At 36.9% G+C, this 22637-nt stretch overlaps 1 protein-coding gene across 1 annotated transcript in view; it reads right to left on the bottom strand.

Annotated features, from left to right (window-relative positions):
- Positions 1–22637, bottom strand: part of SYCP1 (synaptonemal complex protein 1) — a 53220-nt gene that overhangs the window by 29963 nt on the left and 620 nt on the right. Inside the window, exons 2-10 of the mRNA XM_064587526.1 lie at positions 22297–22428; positions 20063–20147; positions 19840–19883; positions 19612–19668; positions 17839–18003; positions 17098–17165; positions 10854–10949; positions 855–864; positions 546–620 (exon numbers count right to left, since the gene is read on the bottom strand). Coding sequence (XP_064443596.1) covers positions 546–620; positions 855–864; positions 10854–10949; positions 17098–17165; positions 17839–18003; positions 19612–19668; positions 19840–19883; positions 20063–20147; positions 22297–22404 — 708 coding nt within the window. The 5' untranslated portion in view covers positions 22405–22428. The remainder of the gene's footprint in view (positions 1–545; positions 621–854; positions 865–10853; positions 10950–17097; positions 17166–17838; positions 18004–19611; positions 19669–19839; positions 19884–20062; positions 20148–22296; positions 22429–22637) is intronic.

A 22637-nucleotide genomic window follows, 5' to 3' on the forward strand; every position in this document is an offset into this window, starting at 1 on the left:
TCAGATTTGTGATTACCAGGGGCAGAGGTGTGGGGGTTGGAGAATTAGATAAAGGTGGTCAAAGGTACAAACTTCAAGTTATAAGATAAATAAGTACTAAGGATGTAATTTACAACACAATGACTATAGTTAACACTGCTATATGGTATATTTGAGAGTTAAGAGAGTAAATGCTAAGAGTTCTCATCACAAGGAAAAGAACATTTTTTTTCTTTTTTGCATTTTTGTGAAATGATGGATATTAACTAAATGTACTGTGGTCATCATTTCACAATATATACAGGTGAAATCATGCTGCACAATTTAAATTTGTAACATATATATGTCCAATATTTAAACAAAGGAATACACTATATACTTCTGAAAAAAAGCTAATGGGGGGAAAATTATATGTTTTAATCATAGTTACCCAAATATATTTTCTAATATGACATGTTTATAAAAACAAAGTGGCAGTTATACTTCAGTAAAAAAATTTAAATTAAAAAAACCCAGAAAGTTGCACATAAATGTTATTACTTTATCTATAATGCCACAAAACCTACCTTTTCTTCTTTTTCTATTTCAAGTTGTTTCTTAACAGACAAAAGTTCATTTTTGAGATTAAACAATTCAGACTCCTAAAAAAAAAACCATGAAATTTATAGTGTATCCATATATTTCTCAAAACAGTGAAAATGCTGTTTCACATATATTTAGTTTACAGAGAAATAAATTCACTCATAAAATATAGATACAACTTTATTTTTTTATTATGTTCAATTAGCCAACATATATTACATCATTAGTTTTTGATGTAGTGTTCAATGATTCATTAGTTGTGTATAACACTCAGTGCTCACTTAAAAGTCTACTGATATGGAACTAGGAAAGATGGAGGAGGAGTAAGGGACCCTATTTCAACTGGTCCCTGGAATTGAGCTGGATATCTACCAGACCACTCTGAGCACCCACGAAACCAGCCTGAGATGTAAGAAGACTGGATCTCTACAAACAGAATATCACAGGTGGTTGGTTTCGAGGTACGAAGCAGGGAGCCATGATTCCACGGGCAGATATCGGAGGATAAACGGCAGCGGGAGGGTGCCTGGCCGTGGGGATCCTACACCACTGGTGAGCGACAGCCTCACACACTGGGGATGGGGCACAGACTCGCAGACCGGCAGCGGCGGGGAAAGGACTCTAGGACAGCCCCCGGGGACAGAAACCCGGAGCGGCGGGGTCGCGCGTATGAACTGGGAGCAGCTGGCAGTTTTAGAAGCACAAAGGGCAGAGACATGCCCCGACCTGGAGGCAGGACTGGGGGCACTGCGGAGGGGCGCACAACCTAGGTCGCTGCAGTTTATAGCAGCACGGACAGAAACGAGACGGTGTGACCTGGAGAGCTCACTGAAGAACAGACTGCGGTCTCTGTGCTCTGAGGCAGAGGGTTGGAAACGGTCTCTTCTGCTCTGACTCACGGAAGAAACGCAGAGGGCCACCAGGGAAAGCTGCCAGAGAACAAAAGCCCCCAAAACTGATTCCCGCTGAGCCCACCCCCCGCCACAGGCAGGCAGGGCAACTCCGACTGAACAGGGTTGCCTGAGTAACAGCGCGGCAGGCCCCTCCCCCAGAAGACAGGCTGGGAAAACGAGAGGCCAGCAACCCTAAGGTCCCAAGAAAACAGGTGCATCTTGCTTGGGTTCTGGTCCATAATTTGGACTCTATACATTCCCTCAAACACCCATCAACAGAATGACTAGGAGGAGGAGCCCCCAAAATAGAAAAGACTCAGAGATTATGACTTATGCTGCAGATTTACAAATGGATGCAGACATAACCAAGATGTCGGAGATGGAATTCAGGCTAGCAATTGTGAAGACAATGCCTAGAATGGAGAAATCAATTAATGGCAACATAGAGTCTCTAAGGGCAGAAATGAAAGCTGAATTGGCAGAACTTAAAAATGCTATCAATGAGATCCAATCCAATCTAGATAATCTAAAGCTAGGGTAACTGAGACAGAAGAGTGAATAAGCGACCTGGAAGACAATATAATAGATAAAAAGGGAAAAGAGGAGGCCAGGGAAAAACAACTCAGAATCCATGAAAATAGAATCAGACATAAGTGACACCATGAAGTGTTCCAGTGTCAGAATAATTGGAGTCCCGGAGGGAGTGGAGAGAGAGAGAGGACTAGAAGATGTATTTGAGCAAATCGTAGCTGACAACGTCCCTAATCTGGGGAATGAAACAAACATTCGACTCCTACAGGCAGAGAGGACCCCTCCCAAGATCAAGGAAAACAGGCCAACACCCCGGCATGTAATAGTAAAACTTGCAAATCTTAGAACCAAGGAAACCCTCTTAAGGGCAGTTAGGGGGAAGAGATTCCTTATGTACAGAGGGAGGAACATCAGAATAACATCAGACCTATCCACAGAGACCTGGCAAGCCAGAAAGGCCTGGCAAGACATATTCAGGGCACTAAATGAGAAGAACATGCAGCCAAGAATACTTTATCCAACAAGGCTTTCATTTAGAATGGATGGAGTGATGCAGAGCTTCCACGACCGGCAGAAACTGAAAGAATATGTGACCACTAAGCCGGCCCTGCAAGAAATATTAAGGGGGGGTTCTATGAAAGGAGAAAGACCCCAAGAGTGATATACAACAGAAATTTACAGGGACAATCTATAAAAACAACATCTTCACAGGCAACATGATGACAATTAATTCATATCTTTCAATAATCATCCTCAACGTGAATGGCCTAAACGCTCCCATAAAATGGCACAGGGTTGCAGACTGGATGAAAAGACAGGACCCATCCATATGCTGCCTACAAGAGACTCATTTTGAACTTAAAGATACATCCAGACTGAAAGTGAAGGGATGGAGATCCATCTTCCATGCCAGCAGACCTCAAAAGAAAGCTGGGGTAGCAATTCTTATATCAGACAAATTAGATTTTAAACTAAAGTCTGTAATAAGAGACACAGAAGGACACTATATCATTCTTAAAGGGTCTATCCAACAAGAAGATCTAACAATTGTAAATATCTATGCCCCCAACATGGGAGCAGCCATCTATATAAGCCAACTGTTAACCAAAATAAAGAGTCATATTGATAACAATACGTTAATTGTAGGAGACCTCAATACTCCACTCTCAGCAATGGACAGATCATCTAAGCAGAAAATCAACAAGGAAACAAGAGCTTTCAACGATACATTGGACCAGATGGACCTCAGAGATATTTACAGAACATTCCACCCAAAACAACAGAATACTCATTCTTCTCGAGCGCACATGGAACTTTCTCCAGAATAGACCACACACTGGGTCACAAATCAGGTCTCAACCGATACCAAAAGATTGAGATTATTCCCTGCATATTCTCAGACCACAATGCTCTAAAACTGGAACTCAATTACAAGAAAAGATTTGGCAGAAATTCAAACACTTGGAAGCTAAAGACCATTCTGCTCAAGAATGTTTGGGTCAACCAAGAAATCAAAGAAGAACTTAAACAATTCATGGAAATCAGTGAAAATGAAAACACATCGGTCCAAAACCTATGGGATACTGCAAAGGTGGTCCTAAGGGGGAAATACATAGCCATCAAGCCTCACTCAAAAAAATAGAAAAATCCCGAATTCACCAACTAACTCTACACCTTAAAGAACTAGAGGAAAAGCAACAAACGACACCTAAGCCACGCATCAGAAGAGAAATAATTAAAATTAGAGCAGAAATCAATGAATTAGAAACCAGAAACACAGTAGATCGGATCAACAAAACTAGAAGTTGGTTCTTTGAAAGAATTAATAAGATCGATAAACCACTGGCCAGACTTATCCTAAAGAAAAGAGAAAGGACCCAAATTAATAAAATTATGAATGAAAGGGGAGAGATCACGACTAACACCAAGGAAATAGAAACAATTATTAGAAATTATTATCAACAACTATATGCCAATAAACTGAGCAATCTGGATGAAATGGAGGCCTTCTTCGAAACCTATAAGCTGCCAAGACTGAAACAGGAAGAAACTGACAACCTGAATAGGCCAATAACCAAGTAACGAGATTGAAGCAGTGATCAAAACCTCCCAAAAAACAAGAGTCCAGGGCCTGATGGATTCCCTGAGGAATTCTACCAAACATTCAAAGAAGAAATAATACCTATTCTACTGAAGCTGTTTCAAAAAATAGAAACAGAAGGAAAACTTCCAAACTCATTCTATGAGGCCAGCATTACCTTAATCCCCAAACCAGGCAAAGACCCCATCAAAAAGGAGAATTTCAGACCGATATATCTGATGAATATGGATTCCAAAATCCTCAACAAAATCCTAGCTAATAGGATCCAACAATACATTAAAAGGATCATCCACCACGACCAAGTGGGATTTATCCCCGGGATGCAAGGGTGGTTCAACATTCGCAAATCAATCAATGTGATAGAACACATTAATAAGAGGAGGGAGAAGAACCATATGGTCCTCTCAATTGATGCAGAAAAAGCATTTGACAAAATACAACATCCTTTCCTGATTAAAACCCTTCAGAGTATAGGGATAGAGGGAACATTCCTCAAGTTCATAAAATCCATCTATGAAAAACCCACAGCGAGTACCATCCTCAATGGGGAAAAGCTGAGAGCCTTTCCCTTAAGATCAGGAACACGTCAAGGATGCCCACTCTCGCCACTATTGTTCAACATAGTACTAGAAGTCCTGGCAACAGCAAGCAGACAACAAAAAGAAAAGGTATTCAAATTGGCAAAGAAGAAGTTAAACTCTCTCTTTTCACAGACGACATGATACTTTATGTGGAAAACCCAAAAGACTCTACCCCCAAATTACTAGAACTCATACAGCAATTCAGTAATGTGGCAGGATACAAAATCAACGCACAGAAATCAGTTGCTTTCTTATACACTAACAACGCAACTGTAGAAAGAGAAATTAGAGAAACGATTCCATTTACAATAGCACCAAAAACCATAAGATACCTCGGAATAAATCTAACCAAAGAGGTAAAGGATCTGTACTCTAGGAACTACAGAACACTCATGAAAGAAATTGAAGAAGACACAAAAAGATGGAAAGATATTCCATGCTCATGGATCAGAAGAATAAACATTGTTAAAATGTCTATGCTACCCAGAGCAATCTATACCTTCAATGCCATCTCGATCAAAATTCCAATGACATTTTTCAAAGTGCTGGAACAAACAATCCTAAAATTTGTATGGAATCAGAAAAGACCCTGAATCACCAAGGAAATGTTGAAAAAGAAAAACAAAGCTGGGGGCATCACGTTGCCCGATTTCAAGCTATATTACAAAGCTGTGATCACCAAGACAGCATGGTACTGGCACAAAAACAGACATATAGACCAATGGAACAGAATAGAGAACCCAGATATGGACCCTCAGCTCTATGGTCAAATAATCTTTGACAAAGCAGGAATAAACATGCAATGGAAAAAAGACAGTCTCTTCAATAAATGGTGCTGGGAAAATTGGACAGCCACATGCAGAAGAATGAAACTCGACCATTCTCTAACACCATTCACAAAGATAAACTCAAAGTGGATGAAAGACCTCAATGTGAGACAGGAATCCATCAAAATCCTAGAGGAGAACATAGGCAGTAACCTCTTTGACATCGCCCACAGCAACTTCTTTCAAGATACATCTCCAAAAGCTAGTGAAACAAAAGCAAAAATGAACTTTTGGGACTTCATCAAGATAAAAAGCTTCTGCACAGCAAAGGAAACAGTCAACAAAACAAAGAGGCAACCCACAGAATGGGAGAAGATATTTGCAAATGACACTACAGATAAAGGGCTGGTATCCAAGATCTATAAAGAACTTCTCAAACTCAACACCCAAAAAACAAATAATCAAGTCAAAAAGTGGGCAGAAGATATGAAAAGACACTTCTGTGAAGAAGACATACAAATGGCTAACAGACACATGAAAAAACGTTCATCATCATTAGCCATCAGGGAAATTCAAATCAAAACCACACTGAGATACCACCTTACACCAATTAGAATGGCAAAAATGGACAGGGAAAGAAACAACAAATGTTGGAGAGGTTGTGGAGAAAGGGGAACCCTCTTACACCATTGGTGGGAATGCAAGTTGGTACAGCCACTTTGGAAAACAGTGTGGAGGAGCCTCAAAAAATTAAAAATAGAGCTACCCTATGACCCAGCAATTGCACTCCTGGGTATTTACCCCAAAGACACAGATGTAGTGAAAAGAAGGGCCATATGCACCCCAATGTTCATAGCAGCAATGTCCGCAATAGCCAAACTGTGGAAAGAGCCGAGATGCCCTTCAATAGATGAATGGATTAAGAAGATGGGGTCCATATATACAATGGAATATTACTCAGCCATCAGAAAAGATGAATACCCAACTTTTACATCAACATGGATGGGACTGGAGGAGATTATGCTAAGTGAAAGAAGTCAAGCAGAGAAAGTCAATTATCATATGGTTTCACTTATTTGTGGAACATAAGGAATAACATGGAGGACACTAGGAGAAGGGAGGGAAAAATGGGGGAGGAATTGGAGGGAGAGATGAACCATGAGAGACTATGGACTCTGAGAAACAAACAGGGTTTTAGAAGCAGGGGGGATTGGTTAGCCCGGTGATGGGTATTAAGGAGGGCACGCAGTGCATGGAGCACTGGGTGTTATACGAAAACAATGGATCGTGGATCACCACATCAAAAACCAAAGATGTATTGTATGGTGACTAACATAACATAATAAAATTTAAAAAAAATAAAAGACCCAGAATCTCACACCATAATAATTTCAAAATCTCCAAGATATAATCCAAAACAGTTCAACATTCAAAGAACTAGGAAAATGTGACATCATTCTAGGTCTCAAGCAAATAATCAAAGATAATGAAGTACACAAACCCCTAGAATCCACAGAACAGACCAGAAATAGACCCCTTTAATAAACTTTATTGAAACCTTAATAAAACAATGTTTACTATGTTCATGGAGATAAAAAGCTGAACTTAAGAATTTCAGCAAGGACCACTAGTGGTGAGCATAGCATTATATATAGACCTATCAAATCACTATGTTATACACCTGAAACTAACATAACATTGTTAACTATATGTCAATTTTTAAGAATTTCAGCAACAAACCTGGAAGTCTAAAAAGTGACACTACAGGGGCACCTGGGTGGCTCAGTTGGTTAAGTGTCTGCCTTCAGCTCAGGTCATGATCCCAGGGTCCTGGGATTGAGTCCCACATTAGCTCCCTGCTCACCGGGGAGTCTACTTCTCCCTCTCCCTCTGCTGCTCCCCCTCCCTACTCGTCCTCGCTCTCTCTCACTCTCTCAAATAAATTAAATCTTTAAAAAAATAAAATAAAAAATAAATAAAAAGTGACACTACAGATATTTTTTAAAATAGCCAATATTCCAGAACCAGAAAAATGCAGTAAAAATAAGACCTCAACTGATGAATTCAGAAACAGACTAGAAAAATGAGAGAGAGAGAGAGAGAGAAAGAGACTAGAAATAGAGAATTCTTGTACTGGAAGACAGATTAAAAGACATTTTCCTGAATGGCGCACGAAAAAAAAAAAAAAAGATAAAAAATACACACAAGGCAAGAAATATCAAAGGTGCAACAGAGTGGCCTCATTGACTTGAAAGATTAAACAGGCTTTCATCTAAAGGACTTTGCACTTACTATTTCCCAAAATGGCTACATGGCTCACTCCCTCACTTATTAGTCACTAAAATACTTCCCCAATCTCCCTATCCCAAAATACTCTCTCCTTAAGCAGTTATCATCACCATACATATATTTTTTTTATTTATGGTCTGTGTCCCTCCACTAGGATGCATACTTCTTAAGAGCAGAAATTGTTCACTGCCGTTTTCCTCAGCACTCAGAACATTTCATGACACAAAGCAGGCACTTTAAGAACTGGTGAATGAGGGGCGCCTGGGTGGCTCAGTGGGTTAAGTGGCTGCCTTCAGCTCAGGTCATGGTCTCTGGGTCCTGGGATCAAGCCCCACCTCAGGCTCCCTGCTCAGTGGGGAGTCTGCTTCTCCCTCTCCCTCTGCCCCTTCCCTGGCTCACGCTTGCACGCTCTCTAATAAAATCTTAAAAAAGAAAGAAATAAAAATAAAAATAAAAACTGGTGGGATGCCTGAGTGGCTCAGTTGGTTCAGTGCCTGCCTTCGGCTCAGGTCATGATCCCAGGGTCCTGGGATCGAGTCCCACATTGGGCTCCTTGCTCAGAGGGGAGCCTGCTTCTCCCTCTGCCTGCCGCTCCCCCTGCTTGTGCTCTCTCTCTCTGACAAATAAATAAAATCTTTAAAAATAAATAAATGAATAAAAATATAAACTGGTGAATGAGGGGTGCCTGGGTGGTTCAGTCGGTTAAGCAAACTTAGCCTCAGGTAGTGATCTCATGGATCATAGGATCAAGCCCCACGTGGGGCTCCATGCTCAGCAAGGAGTCTGCTTGAGGATTCTCTCCCTCTGGACTTCTCTCCCCACCCCCCACCGGTCTCTCAATAAATAAATAAATCTTTAAAAAAAAAAAAAAAAAAAAAAACCAGGGGCGCCTGGGTGGCTCAGTTGGTTAAGCGACTGCTTTCGGCTCAGGTCATGATCCTGGAGTCCCTGGATCGAGTCCCGCATCGGGCTCCCTGCTCGGCAGGGAGCCTGCTTCTCCCTCCGATCGTTCCCCCTCTCATGTGCTCTCTCTCTCTCATTCTCTCTGTCTCAAATAAATAAATAAAATCTTAAAAAAAAAAAAAAAAATTCTCTTAAAAAAAAAAACTGATGAATGAATAAATAAGACAGAAAAATCACAATAGCAAAGGAAAGACTTAAGGAAAGAATCTAGATGGAGTTTAGGTTAATAAATACAAAGACTTCTTTTTTTTTTTTTTTTGAGAGAAAGGAGGGGCAGTAAGGGAGAGAGAGAGTCTTAAGCAGGCTCCACACCCAGCACGAAGCCCAACACGGGGCTCGATCTCACAACCCTGAGATCATGACCTGAGCCAAAATCAAGAGTCAGATGTTTAACCGACTAAGCCACACAGGCACCCCTAAAGACTTTCTTAAGAAAAGAAAAACTATATACATGTTTCATCAAGATATGGTCATTGGTTCATTCAAGAGATCACCTAGGGGCGCCTGGGTGGCTCAGTCATTAAGCATCTGCCTTCAGCTCAGGTCATGATCCCAGGGTCCTGGGATAGAGCCCCGCATCGGGCTCCCTGCTCAGCAGGAAGCCTGCTTCTCCCTCTCCCACTCCCTTTGCTTGTGTTCCTGCTCTCGCTATCTCTGTGAAATAAATAAATAAAATCTTTAAAAAAAAAGAAAAAAAGAGATCACCTAAAAATTTTGTTAAGATTCTTCAAACCTCTCCCACCATCTGATCTGATTTAGAGAGCATAAACTAAACAGAGAAAAAAAAACTAGCAGCCTTGTCTCCAAGGCCCAGTTTGCTTTCTGCAAAGCAGTCAATACACGATCCCTCCCACCCCCATCTGTATACTTTTTACCATTCTTTATACCTAGATGGGAAAAGCTAATATTGAAAGTTGAGTAAACAGGATGATTTAATGGAGGAGCTGGTAGTGGTGCACTACATTTTGGTAAGTATTTATAGTTCCAAATGTAAAGTATAGTTCCAATATGCAGGGATCAAAAATAAAAAACCCTAGCAATAGTGCATACTGGAAATAAGAAGAATAGCTAACACTGAGCACTTTGCACTGCTCTAAGCAATTTATATTTATTAATTTAATTCTCAAAACGCTAAGAGGCACTTCATTAATCAATAAACAGTGGGTCAGAGAGATTATATAACTTATTCAAGGTAAAGTAGACAGCAACTGAAAGTTTGAATTTGAGCATAAGCTGTCTACTCTTAAGCCCAAGCTCATAAGCAGTAAGCTGTGTGATATTAAAATTTTAGCTAAGAAAAATAAGGGCTATCCTGAAAAAGCAGATAGACAGTATTTCCTAATAGATTATTGGAAGAAACAAAGTAGAGCTAGTGTCAAATTAATGATAAAGATAAAACTGTTATTTTTGAAAATAAGATTTTTAGGTTTTTCATCAAAATGAAAAAATTCTTACAAGTAAAATAAAAATACGCATAAAATGAAAATACTTTCATATATATATACCATGACCTTAGTAAAATATTTTAAAAGCATGTTTCTTTCTTTAGGAGAAAGTTGAAAATTCTATTTAGATTAGAAATAAACATTGTAGGGCGCCTGGGTGGCTCAGTTGGTTAAGCGACTGCCTTCGGCTCAGGTCATGATCCTGGAGACCCGGGATCGAGTCCCGCATCAGGCTCCCTGCTGAGCAGGGAGTCTGCTTCTCCCTCCGACCCTCCCCCCTCTCATGTGCTCTCTCTCTTTCTCTCTCTCAAATAAATAAATAAAATCTTTAAAAAAAAAAAAAAAGAAACACTGTACTATTCTTAAGTACTGTGCCTTCGGCATAGCCCTCTACCAGTATTTTCTATTATGAACATAGCTATATATCAATTCAATTTGCTAGTTGTTCCAGAAAGAGAAAGTTAGTCTCAAGATCACATTTTAACTGAAATAAGAACTACAAATGTCATGTCAAGGTATGTATCTTTTGAAATATATTATCTTTCAAAAAATTTTGAGCTTTCCAAGCTCAAAAACTGAGAATCAAATTACTACTTATGCAAAGAAAATGAATGAGGCACATATAACTTGTTCAAATCAAAATTGGTTCCAAAAAGCGAAAAAACAATTTCTTCCCTTCTCCACCCCCACCATTACAATAATAATAAATTGATAAAAATCACATAAAACAAGAAATATATTTACATTTCTTTGTCTTTTCTGCAGATCTGGCACAGGTTTCCTTGAGTAAATTACATAAATGCCTTGTAGCATTATTCCTGAAAGAAAGCAAAGAGTCTCCCTAAGTGTAATCTGATCTCAAAGCAAAGTTGTTTGTAAAAGTTATGAAACATTGTTACAATTCTTAAAGAAATTCTTATATTTTAATATATATATCACATTACTCATAAATGATTATGTGAAAAAAAATGGGTTGACTGTACTATTAGCCAAGATGATTTAGTAACTTCCTCCCTTTAAAATGATAGTTCCTGTTATTAACAAGTTTCTACCCACGTAGCTAACAATAACATTTCAGTAAATAGTTCCATATTTTGCCTAAGGGGAAAAAAAATAAGAAAGGAGGGTTTGGCTTTTCATTTACTAATTACCCCAGCAATATTCTGTCTTACCCTCAAAACATTAAACAGTTAATTTTCTGACTAGGCTTTCATTACATGCATCAGATGACCTCTGATCATCTCAACAGATGCAGATAAAGCAATTTTAAAAATTCAGTATCCATTTATGATAAAAACTCTCAACAAAGTGTGTATAAAGGTAATGTACCTCAACATAATAAAGGCCACATATGACAAGTCCACAGCTAACCTCATACTCAACAGTAAAAAGTAAAAAAGCTGAAAGCTTTTCCTTTAAGATCAGAACAAGACAAGAATGCCCACTCTCACCACTTTTATTAAACATAGTATTGGAAGGCTTAGAGCAATTAGGCAAGAAAATAAATAAAGGTATCCAAATTGGAAAGGAAGAAGTAAAACTCTCACTATTTGCAGATGACATATTATATATAGAAAACCCTAAAGACTCCACCAGAAACTACCAGAACTAATAAAACAAATTCAGTAAAGTTTGCAGGATAAGAAAATCAATACACAAAAATCAATTGCATTTCTGTACACTAATAATGAACCATCTGAAGGAGAAATTAAGAAAACATCCCCATTTACAATTGCACCAAAAAGAATCAAATTCCTAGGATTAAATTTAACCGAGGAGGTGAAAGACCTGTATACTAAAAACTATAAGACATTAATGAAAGAAACTGAAGACGCAAATAAATAGAAAGATATTCCATGCTCATGGATTAGAAGAATATTGTTAAAATGTCCACACTACCTAAATGGGTCCTGATACCAATTTCAATGTGGGGAGGGGTATTCTCTACACCAACAAGCAATTCTTGGGACACAAGCAGGGTGTCCCATAATTCAATTCAATTATGACACTATCTACCTGGAGATAGCCTCAGATTCTACAGGTTAAGTGTTCAGTCCTACACAACCACTGTCCCCCTAGCCCCACTTAAGATACCAGTCGCAAGCCCAGGTTTCACCTGTACTTCTGTCCAACTGGCTATAAATCAAAAGTTCCCATGACTCACTCCTTAGTTTTCAGACACCAGTCACAAGTTCAGATTGTTACCTGAATCTGACAGACTGCCTATAATCTGAGGTTCCTTGGGTTTGATTAATTTGCTGGAGCAGCTCACTGAACTCAAAGAAACAATATACTTGTTAGATTACTAGTTTATTATAAAAGGATATAAACTCAGGAACAGCCAGATAGAAGATATGCACAGGGCAAGGCATGGGAAAAGGGTGTGGAGCTTCCATGCTCTCTGAGCTCACCACTCTCCCCAAATCTCTTCTCCAAGCTGGAAGCTTTCCTAACCTTGTCCTCTTGGGTTTTTATGGAGGCTTAGTTACGTAATTGTGACTGATTAAATCATTGGCCACTGATGACTGATTCAACCTCCAGACCATCTCCCCTCCAGAAGAGAGGGGCAGTGGTGAAAGTTCCAACCATCTGATCACATGGTTAGTTCTCTTGGCAACTAGCCCCATCTTTATGTGGGATCCAAAAGTCACCTCATTAACATAACAAGAGATACCTTTGTCATTCTCAGCACTTAGGATATTCCAAGGATTTTGGAAACTATGAATCAGGAATAGTAGACGAAATCAAATATATGTAAGAAATACATATTTGGTCATCTGAATGACCAAAAATATACATTTTTTCATATATATATATATATATATATATATCAATCACACTATCCAAAACAATTTACAGAGTCAATGCAATCCCAACCAAATTTCCAATTGCATTTTTCAGAAATAGAACAAACCTAAAATCTGTATATAATTACCAAAGAGCCAAAGCAAACTTGAAAAAGAAGAAAAGAGCTGGAAGAATCACACTTCCTGATTTCAAACTACATGACAAAACTATAATAATCAAAATAGTATGGGAGGTGGATGGAAGGTTAGGTTTTTTTCTATTTTTTTTAAGATTTTATTTATTCATTTATTTGAAAGGGGAGAGGGGCAGAGGGAGAAGGAGAAAAAAGTCCCAAGCAGACTCCCTGTGGAGCACAGAGCCCAACGCAGCCAATACTACAACCCCAAACAAGATCATGACCTGAGCTGAAATCAAGAGTCAGAGTCTCAACCAACTGAGCCACCCAGGCACCCTGGGAGGTTCGATTAAATAGGTGATGGGGATTAAGGAGTGCAGTTGTTGTGATGAGCACCAGGTATTATATGGAAGTGTTGAATCATTATATTGTATACCTAAAGCTAATTATTATACTGTATGTTAACTAACTGGAATTTAAATAAAAACTTAAAAAAAACCAGTATGGTATTAGCATAAAAACAGACACATAGGAGTGCCTGTGTGGCTCAGTAGGTAAAGCATCCGACTCTTGATTTTGGCTCAGGTCATGACCTCAGGGTTGTGGGACTGAGCCCTGCATCAGGCCCCATGTTCAGTGCAGAGTCAGCTTGTCCCTCTCCCTCTGCTTCTCCCCCCACTCACTCACTCACTCTTCTAATAATAAAATCTTAAAAAAAAAACAGACACATAAATCAACAAAACAGAACAGAGAGCCCAAAAATAAAGCCATGCATATATGGTCATATAAAATGAAAAACACAAGAAACAACACGTGTTGGCAAGGATGTGAAGAAAGAGGAATCCTCCTACACTATGGAAATGCAAATTGGTGCAGCCACTGTAGAATAGAGTATGGAAGTTGCTCAAAAAATTTAAAAATAGAACTACCCTATGACCCAGTTTACCCAAAGAATATGAAAACACTAATTTGAAGGGATATATGCACTCCTATTGCAGCATTATATACAATAACCAAATTATGGAAGCAGCCCAAGTGTGTGATGATGGATGAATGGATAAAGAAGATGTGGTGTGTGTGTGTATGTGTGTGTATATATATATATATATATATATATATATATATATATATCTCACTACCCAAAACAATTTACAGAGTCAATGCAATACAATATATACATATATACATATATGTACACACACACACACACTGGAATATTATTCAGCCATAAAAAAGAATGAAATTTTGCCATTTGCAACAACATGGATGGATCTAGAGGGTATAATGTTAAGTGAAATAAGCCAGTCAGAGAAAGGGTGGTTTGGTTTGGATTTCAAAGCCTAAGACTGTTCTCTAGTACAGAGCAGTAGTTCCCAAAAGATGATTCTTGAACCAGCAACATCCACATCACTTGTTAAAAGCTCAAATTCTGAAGCCCTACTCCACTGAATCAGAAAATTCTGGTAAGGGGGCAGAGGACAACAGTATATGTTTTAACAAGCTCTGCAGTTAATTCTGATGCTTGCTAAAACTTAAGAACCACTGGTCTAGAGAGGGACTTTTTTGTTACTGGTTTTGTAAAAATCAAAACAAGTGACCATAAATCTAATTCTTCAATTACAATTTGAAAAACATTTTCAGCCTTTTCCTGTTAATTTATGGTGAGGGGTAGAGGACAAAAGTCCCTTTAGCAATATGTTCCCTAAACCACAAAGACCCTTTGAACAGCACAACCTGACATAAAACCAGCCATATACTCCATATACAAGCAATCATCCAATCAAAAAAATATTTATTCAAGTCTACTATGTTCTCACAATGTCTCAATTTTAGAATTCTTAAAACTCTTCACTGGCTTCCAAATGGCCATCTGCAGCAATTTTCAAACTTTTTTTCCCCTAGAACCAAAATCCTTTTTCAAAATGAAATCTTAACTGGATACACAAGATTTTAAATTATACTTAAAGCTGTTCTTGTTGAAGGGAGCCATATCTATAACCACTCAGTCTTTCTTTCTTCAGCCCACCCCTCTGCAACCCCTATCCCTCCACCTCCACTTCAACATAAAAATCAAAACTCCTTAGCATGTCATGAAATGCTAGAGTAGCAACCTCTAATTCTCCTCCTGGCTAACTCCTATTCATCCTTCAGACATCCTCATCTTTAGAAAGCCTTCTCTGACAACAACCACCATCATATGCATGCTACAGGGCTTGACAGGTTTAATTCATCAAATTACTTAAACAAATCCCAGCTAGGAGTCTAACAAAAATCAAATGTTGCTTTTTAAGGGTATTTCTGAAAATATGTAATTGTAGATGCTTCAGGTTTGACTACTAAAATTTGAAAATTGAGACTATTATTACATCTAATGGTGGAAATCGGGTATTTAAGGTCCTGCTCCATTCAAAAAAAAAATGCCTCCAAAATTATCTAAATTATCTCAAAACTCTTTTCCTGCTCAAAAATGTCAATAAACCAAAGTGTCCATTCTTGCTCAAATTTCTATTACAGGCCAGGCGTATGGTTTTGAAATACCCAGTCTCTTTAAAATCTACATCCTTTTTAGAAAGTCATGATCAGTGAATGAGCTGGTCCTGAGCAACTTTATATCAAATCTGTCATCCAATAATCAAGTCACTCTACCTTAACTTTGTTTCTCACCTATATTTTGACAAAGCTCTTACCTAATGTTAGGTTCCTTCAGATGACAATTGATAATTCAGTATTTGAGGCCAAAACGGACACACAACTGAAACTGCTTAAAATAGAAGGAAATCATGCCCAAAATAAATGCACTCCCTCTCACCTCAAAGAAATGGCATAAATTCTATATTATGTCACACTACACTACCTTAAACTATACTATGTCACTAAACAGTCACAGTATTAACAAAAATTCAAGTGTACTTGTCAGTGGAGGCAACAGCAGTCTTAAGAAAGCTCACAAGCTATCAAATACTGGTATTAGGGCTACAGTAGGCTTTAGATGTCCTATAAGATACTATAGAAACAATCATATACCCATACAAAAGTGACCATAAGTACCAAATATACAATAGGCACACAATGTTAGAAACTTTCTCTTCTCTCTCCCTTCTCCCTAATAACCAAACCTCAATTAGGCAGGGGAAAAAATTGAGGTTTAGCATTTGAATTTTATCTGGGAAGCCATAGGTTGTCTTTTTTTAATTAAGTAATCTCTAACCCCAATATTAGGCTCAAATTCACTACCTGGAGATTAAGAGTCACATGCTCTTCCAATTAAGCCAGCCAGGCACCCCCACAGGTTGTCTTTCAATTAGACTAAAACAATCTGTTTTAAGAGCCTTTTTCATTTATCAGCAACTTCACTGACAAAGTGATAGGTCTTCTAAAGCCATGATGTTTAACTTAAACATGTAGGAATAAATAAATTTTGCACTCTTCAGGGACCCATACATTACATTCTAACTATTCAATATTTACTTGGCAGATGAAATAAACAACTACATTTTTCTATTAAATTCTACATGATATAATCTGAATGAGGTAATCAGGGTATAAAATAAGGCTTAGCTATTGCCTAGAACAAAGGAAAGGAAAAGCTAAAGAGGACACTAAAATTTTAAGCTAACATTAATGGAAGAATCATTAGGCCACTGACAAAAACAGGAATTTGAGAGTAAGAATTACCTTGTAACTAAATTGAGCACTATTTTACAAATGCTGCACCTAAAATGTTGCAACAAACAGAAAGGTAAACAATATACATAGGCAGTTGTAGATACAGGATTTTTTATCAGATACCTATTGATACCAAATAATGGTTTTTCTCCTGCCTGACATTTTAAAAAGTGAGAAATTATTAGTCAGTGACCACTGTTTGCCAAATACAAGAACATAAAATAAGTATTTCTTCCTTCTTCCACAGTACCCAGGTAGAATTCTATATATAAGTTAATATTACATAACAGAATACTAAGTTCAATAAATTTCTGGAAATCATTTTAATAAATCTGGAATAAATTTAGAAAGAACAAATTCATTAAATTATTACTTACTCTTTTATTAAATCTTTATTTTCTTGAATTCCTTCTTCTAATTTCAAACTTACTTTTTCATTTTCAAACTAATTTACAAAACAAAAAGAACAGTTCATCACATTTTGCTTAACAAAATAAAGAGTACAATCATTAAGCAGCATTTCTTTGCTAACTAAGAAGTATAAGAATTCTTTGCACACACAAAACTTTTGTGTCAAAGTTATTAGCTTATGGATTTCCCATAAAAATATGGATCTCACTTTCATAGATCTAAAATCAAGTTTGCTGAATCATATCCAAAAAGTATCCAACAATATTTTAATGTAATATTATCTTCCCTAAGCATTTTTAAATGTTTTATCTTTGTCCTAACCCAATGTTTCATTTTCTCAACATCTTTCTTTCACTCGGCCACAAAACTGAAGCTAAATAGTTCCAAATATAAAATCCATAAATGTCATATTCTAATTAATAAAAGACATTTATATGAAACATCATCAGTAATAGGAATTAATAAAAATTAAAAGTTTATAATTAGAATCATTAAATCAATCTTTATCTAAAGTAATTTATTTCCCTAGTCATTTACACTAAGCTTTGTGCAACTTGTCCTCTGTTCTCATCCTAAAGTTGAAACACAGTATCAGTAAAAATTCAAAAACCACTGTCCTTAAAATCCACATCACTGAAAAACTCTATTTTAAAAGTAGTATGATAAAATCTGCTACACTACATTTTCAATTCCAAATCTCATTATACCTGTAGTTCCTGAATGGCTTTCCGCTGTGCTTCAATTATCTTTCTATTTTCTTGCAACTTATTTTCTTTCTGCTTCAATTCAGATTCTACATTCACTTTCCACTTCTTGATCTTTTCAGCCTCCTTATACAGTTTTGAATATAGTCTGCTCATTGGCTCTGAATTCTGTTGAGATAAATAGGTTTCAAAGAGTGGTTAGACTAAAATTTTGAACAATTAAAAGCTACAGCTGCCTATTTAAAATATCTATGAGTAATAAAGTATCTTAATAGTTGAGAACAAGTCTCGCCTCAATTTATGCCCTAATAGCATCCTGAAAACTACATTAACTCTTTAAAAGTTATTAGCAGTATTAGCTACTTCACTAAAGTTACTGGTCACTTGACTAAGTTAAACCCTACTGAATAAAATCTAATACCTTGAAAATATACCTAAGCCAGATATTGGAAATAGTTTAGTCAATGAGAGAATCTGACTGGTTGAAAGCTAAAATAAGTCACTCTACATGATATCTATAAATTTTTACAATGGCCTTGAAACATTTTGGTTATACAGTTTGAAGATTACCTAAAGGACATGAATTTTAAAATATAATGACAAAAAATTGTTAACACAAGATCTAGCTTTCATTTATTCTGAAGTTTTATTTAGCTTTTACCTGGATTTTCTGCATTATCTATTTCAACATTATAAGGTAAATGCCAGTTTATATTTTTTAAAATCACAAATTTCTGCTTGCTGATAGCTCTTTGTTATCAAAATACATAAGTTCCATATTTTTAAATTCTGTGATACATTTATAATCACTGCAACAGACATACAGCACTTTATCAAGCCATGGAATTTTTTTTTTTTTTTTTTTTTTTTTTTTTTTTAAGTAGACTCATGCCCAAAATGGGTCTTGAACTCAAGAGTCTCATGCTCTACCAACTGAGCCAGCCAGGTGCCCTAGAATTTCTGTTTTGTTTTTTGGGAGAGAGAGAGCGCAAGCTAGCACAAGGGGGAGGAGGGGCAGAGGGAGAAGCAAATTCCCCACTGAGCAGGGAGCCTGATGTGATGTGAGGCTCCATCCCAGGACCCTGAGATCATGACCTGAGCCAAAGGCAGACCCTTAACTGACTGAGCCGCCAAGGCGTGCCTCTTTTTTGTTTTCAAGACATCTACGTGCCATAAGTAAGAATGATTTTTTATAACCAAAATAAAAAGTACCGCAAGTTATATAAATTCTTTAGACAGCAAATGAGCCAAACAATCATACTTATTAATTAAAGGATTGTTTGTAAAATAGTGGTTTGAGTCTCAGCCTTTTCACTTGTATCCACATTCCCTCTTCTATTCTTGCTCTCTGTAGTTTAAAATTAAATTGCCCCGAAAGAATGGATGCTTGCATAACCCAGGAAAATGCAGAAGCCTAGTGTTTCAGCAACTTTAAAAGAAAAACAAAGGGGGAAAAATGGTTTTAAAGAATAGAACTTGGGCACCTGGGTGGCTCAGTCGTTAAGCGATCCCAGGGTCCTGGGATCAAGCCCCACATCAGCCCCACATGCTTCTCCCTCTCCCTCTCCCTCTCCCTTTGCTGCTCCCCCTGCTGGGTTCTCTCTCTGTGTCAAATAATAAATAAAATCTTTTTAAAAAATAAAAAATAAAGGATAGAACTTAAAACATTAACCAAATTTCAATCCTTTAGAAGCTTCAAAAAGGAAGAGATAATCAAACAATAATAAATGATACTCCAATTACAAGAAATTTAATATAGATGGGAAATCTTCTGACCTCAAAATCAGAGTCTTTTAGTCCTTCCTGGTAGGGACAACTGTCAGAATTATCAACCTAAAAAAAATGAGTAAGTGTTTCCTGTAAGAAAATACTTCTGATGAGAGTTTCCAAATAGTAGCAATTAAGTACTGACGACTAATAATCCAACAAGAATTTTTTTCCTTTATCAAACAAGCAACTCAATACCTAAGCAGATTATATCTATGTACCCTATACTTAACTGACCTGTTCAAGCATGGGCAAAAACTTAACTTTTTGTAAAGCAGGATCTGCAAGATAAAAGACAACTGGTATTAAATACGCCAACATCTTATTTTTTTATATTAAGTATTATATCTAACTTTAATGTCATGGCTCTCAATATAACACTTATATTTTCAATATCTAGCAATGTGTATGTAAAAAGTACTTCTATATATAGTGATACATTGCTTTTCCAGTCTCTTACCTGAATCAATGTTTTCCCCATTTTTGGAGAGATTAGTCATTGCAAATGGAAAACTAAAATCATCTTCAATATATTTGTTGAAACTCTAGAAACACAAAGAAGTTCTTAAACATACTGTTCCAAACCACTCTGATAACTAGCAGTGTAATATGTAATTATATATGTAACATGCATCTGCTTAAAGAAGTGACTTCAATTGTAAATCCTTTAAGGTATATATAATATTTAAAATATCAAGTGGTTTTTGTTATGTAAAAAAGCAAAAAATATATGCTTTGTAAGTATTCAAGAAAAATTGTAATTTTAATTAGTAGCTTAATATATTAGTTTTCTTCAATTTCATTATGATCTTTCCCTTAATAAAACTGAGAGTTGTCTTCACTGAATAGCATTTTAATATTATACTCTTAGCTATACAGACCATAGGAATTTTTCTACAGCATGTAAAATTGAAATATTCATTGCTTCATTCCATCTCCAATATAAACTTCCACAGAGAAATTTTAAAAATAATTTAGCAGTAAAAGCTGTTTAAACTAAGAAACTTGGTATAATTCCTCCTTTCTGATAAGAACTCTGTTATATAAGTGAATTTCTCTTTTTATCCTGGCAACCAGGAGGCTCAAAGCCAAATTTTAAGCTTAGTCAGACACTAATTTTTACCAGTATGGTAACATATTTGTCCAAATTTTCTTATTTTTTCCTTGACCCTAATATTCTCTTAATATGTTTTTGTATCTTGCTATTTCATTGTATATGTCTTACAAATTGCCTCAAGTCATTTAAGGACAGAGGGAGGATTCAAATAAGCAGGACTCATTATGTATCCAGAGTTCTACAGAGGCGGTGATTATTTTTTTAAATGAACGATGCTCACAAACATTAAGTATGCTCCTTATTCATTCGAGGCAATACTATTCAAAATTCTTGGGCAATAAAAATCCTGGAAGAAAGCACAGGCAGTAATTTCTCTGACATCGGCCATAACCACATTTTTCTAGATAGGTCTCCTGAGTCAAGGGAAACAAAAGCAAAAATGAACTATTGGGACTTCCTCAAGATAAAAACTTCTGCACAGTGAAGGAAACAATCAACAAAACTAAAAACAACCTACTGAATGAGAGAAGATACTTGCAAAGGACATATCCAATAAAGGATTAGTATCCAAAATATATAAAGAATTTATAAAATTCAACACCCAAAACACAAATAATTCAATTGAAAAATGAGAAGACAAGAATAGACATTTATCCAAAGAAGATATCCAGATGGCCAACACACACATGAAAAGATGCTCAACATCACTCATCATCAGGGAAATGCAAATTAAAACCACAATGAGATATCACCTCACACCTGTCAGAATGGCTAAAATGAAAAACACAAGAAACAAGTATTGACAAGGATGTGGAGAAAAAGGATCTCTCATGAACTGCTGGTGGGAATGCAAACTGGTGCAGCCACTCTGGAAAACAGTATAGAGTTCCTGAAAAAATTAAAAATAGAACTCCCCTACGATCCAGCAACTCCACTACTGGGTATTTACCCAACACTAATTTGAAAAGATGTATGACCCCTGTGTTTATTGTAGCATTATTTACAATAGTCAAATTATGGAAGCAGCCCAAGTGTCCATCGACTGATGAATGGTTATAGGAGATGAGGTGTATATATACCATGGGATATTACTCACCCATAAAAAAAGAATGAAATCTTGCCATTTGCAATGACATGGATGGAGCTAGAGTGTATTATCCTAAGTAAAATTAGTCAGTCAGAAAAAGACAAATACCATGTGATTTCACTCCTATGTGAAATTTAAGAAACAAAACAAAACAAAAAAAGAAATAAAATAAACAATCATGGGGGTGGGGGGAAGAAGAGACAAACCGAGAAACATACTCTTAACTATAGAGAACTAACTGATGGTTACCAAAGGGGAGAAGGGTGGGTGAAATAGGTGATGGGGATTAAGGAGGGCCCTTCTGGTGGTAAGCACTGGGCGATGTATGGAAGTATGAAATCACTATATTGTACACCTGTAGCTAATATAACACTGTTGAGTAAACTGGATTTAAATTTTTTTTTTAATTTTAAATAAATTTGTTTAAAATTCTTGGGTAAACCAGGCCACATTTGCTGGGGGAAAAAATTATAAAATAACACCAGTAAGAAAGTACATGGTGTCTCCTTACCTGAAGAATAGTCAAATCAAGATTCATATGCAAATTTACCTTGAAGAAATTAGAATCTCCTCCCAAACTCTGAGGTTTCACTGCAGATACTTGACTGCTACTTAATCTTGGTGGTACAAACAATTTAAAAGGCTTTTGCTTTTCCATTTTCTCTCTTCCAGTTGTAATTATCTATTGCCCCAGAAGGCAGGGGGGAAAAAGTGTTTTTATATTGTTTCATTAATACACTCTTTATGCTTTATTTTAAAAGGCGATGTCTGTATAACAAATGCTATGTAAAGGAGCAGGAGTAACCTCTGCTACACTGTTGAGTCTGCAGCGTCACATCACTGGGCGGTCAAAGTAAAAACACCCCGCCGTTGTTCCCACCATCTACCACC

This window comes from Mirounga angustirostris, unplaced genomic scaffold (assembly GCF_029215605.1).
Source record: "Mirounga angustirostris isolate CCGP_5_RB_7025 unplaced genomic scaffold, mMirAng1.0.hap1 SCAF_4, whole genome shotgun sequence".
Taxonomy (NCBI): Eukaryota; Metazoa; Chordata; class Mammalia; order Carnivora; family Phocidae; genus Mirounga; species Mirounga angustirostris.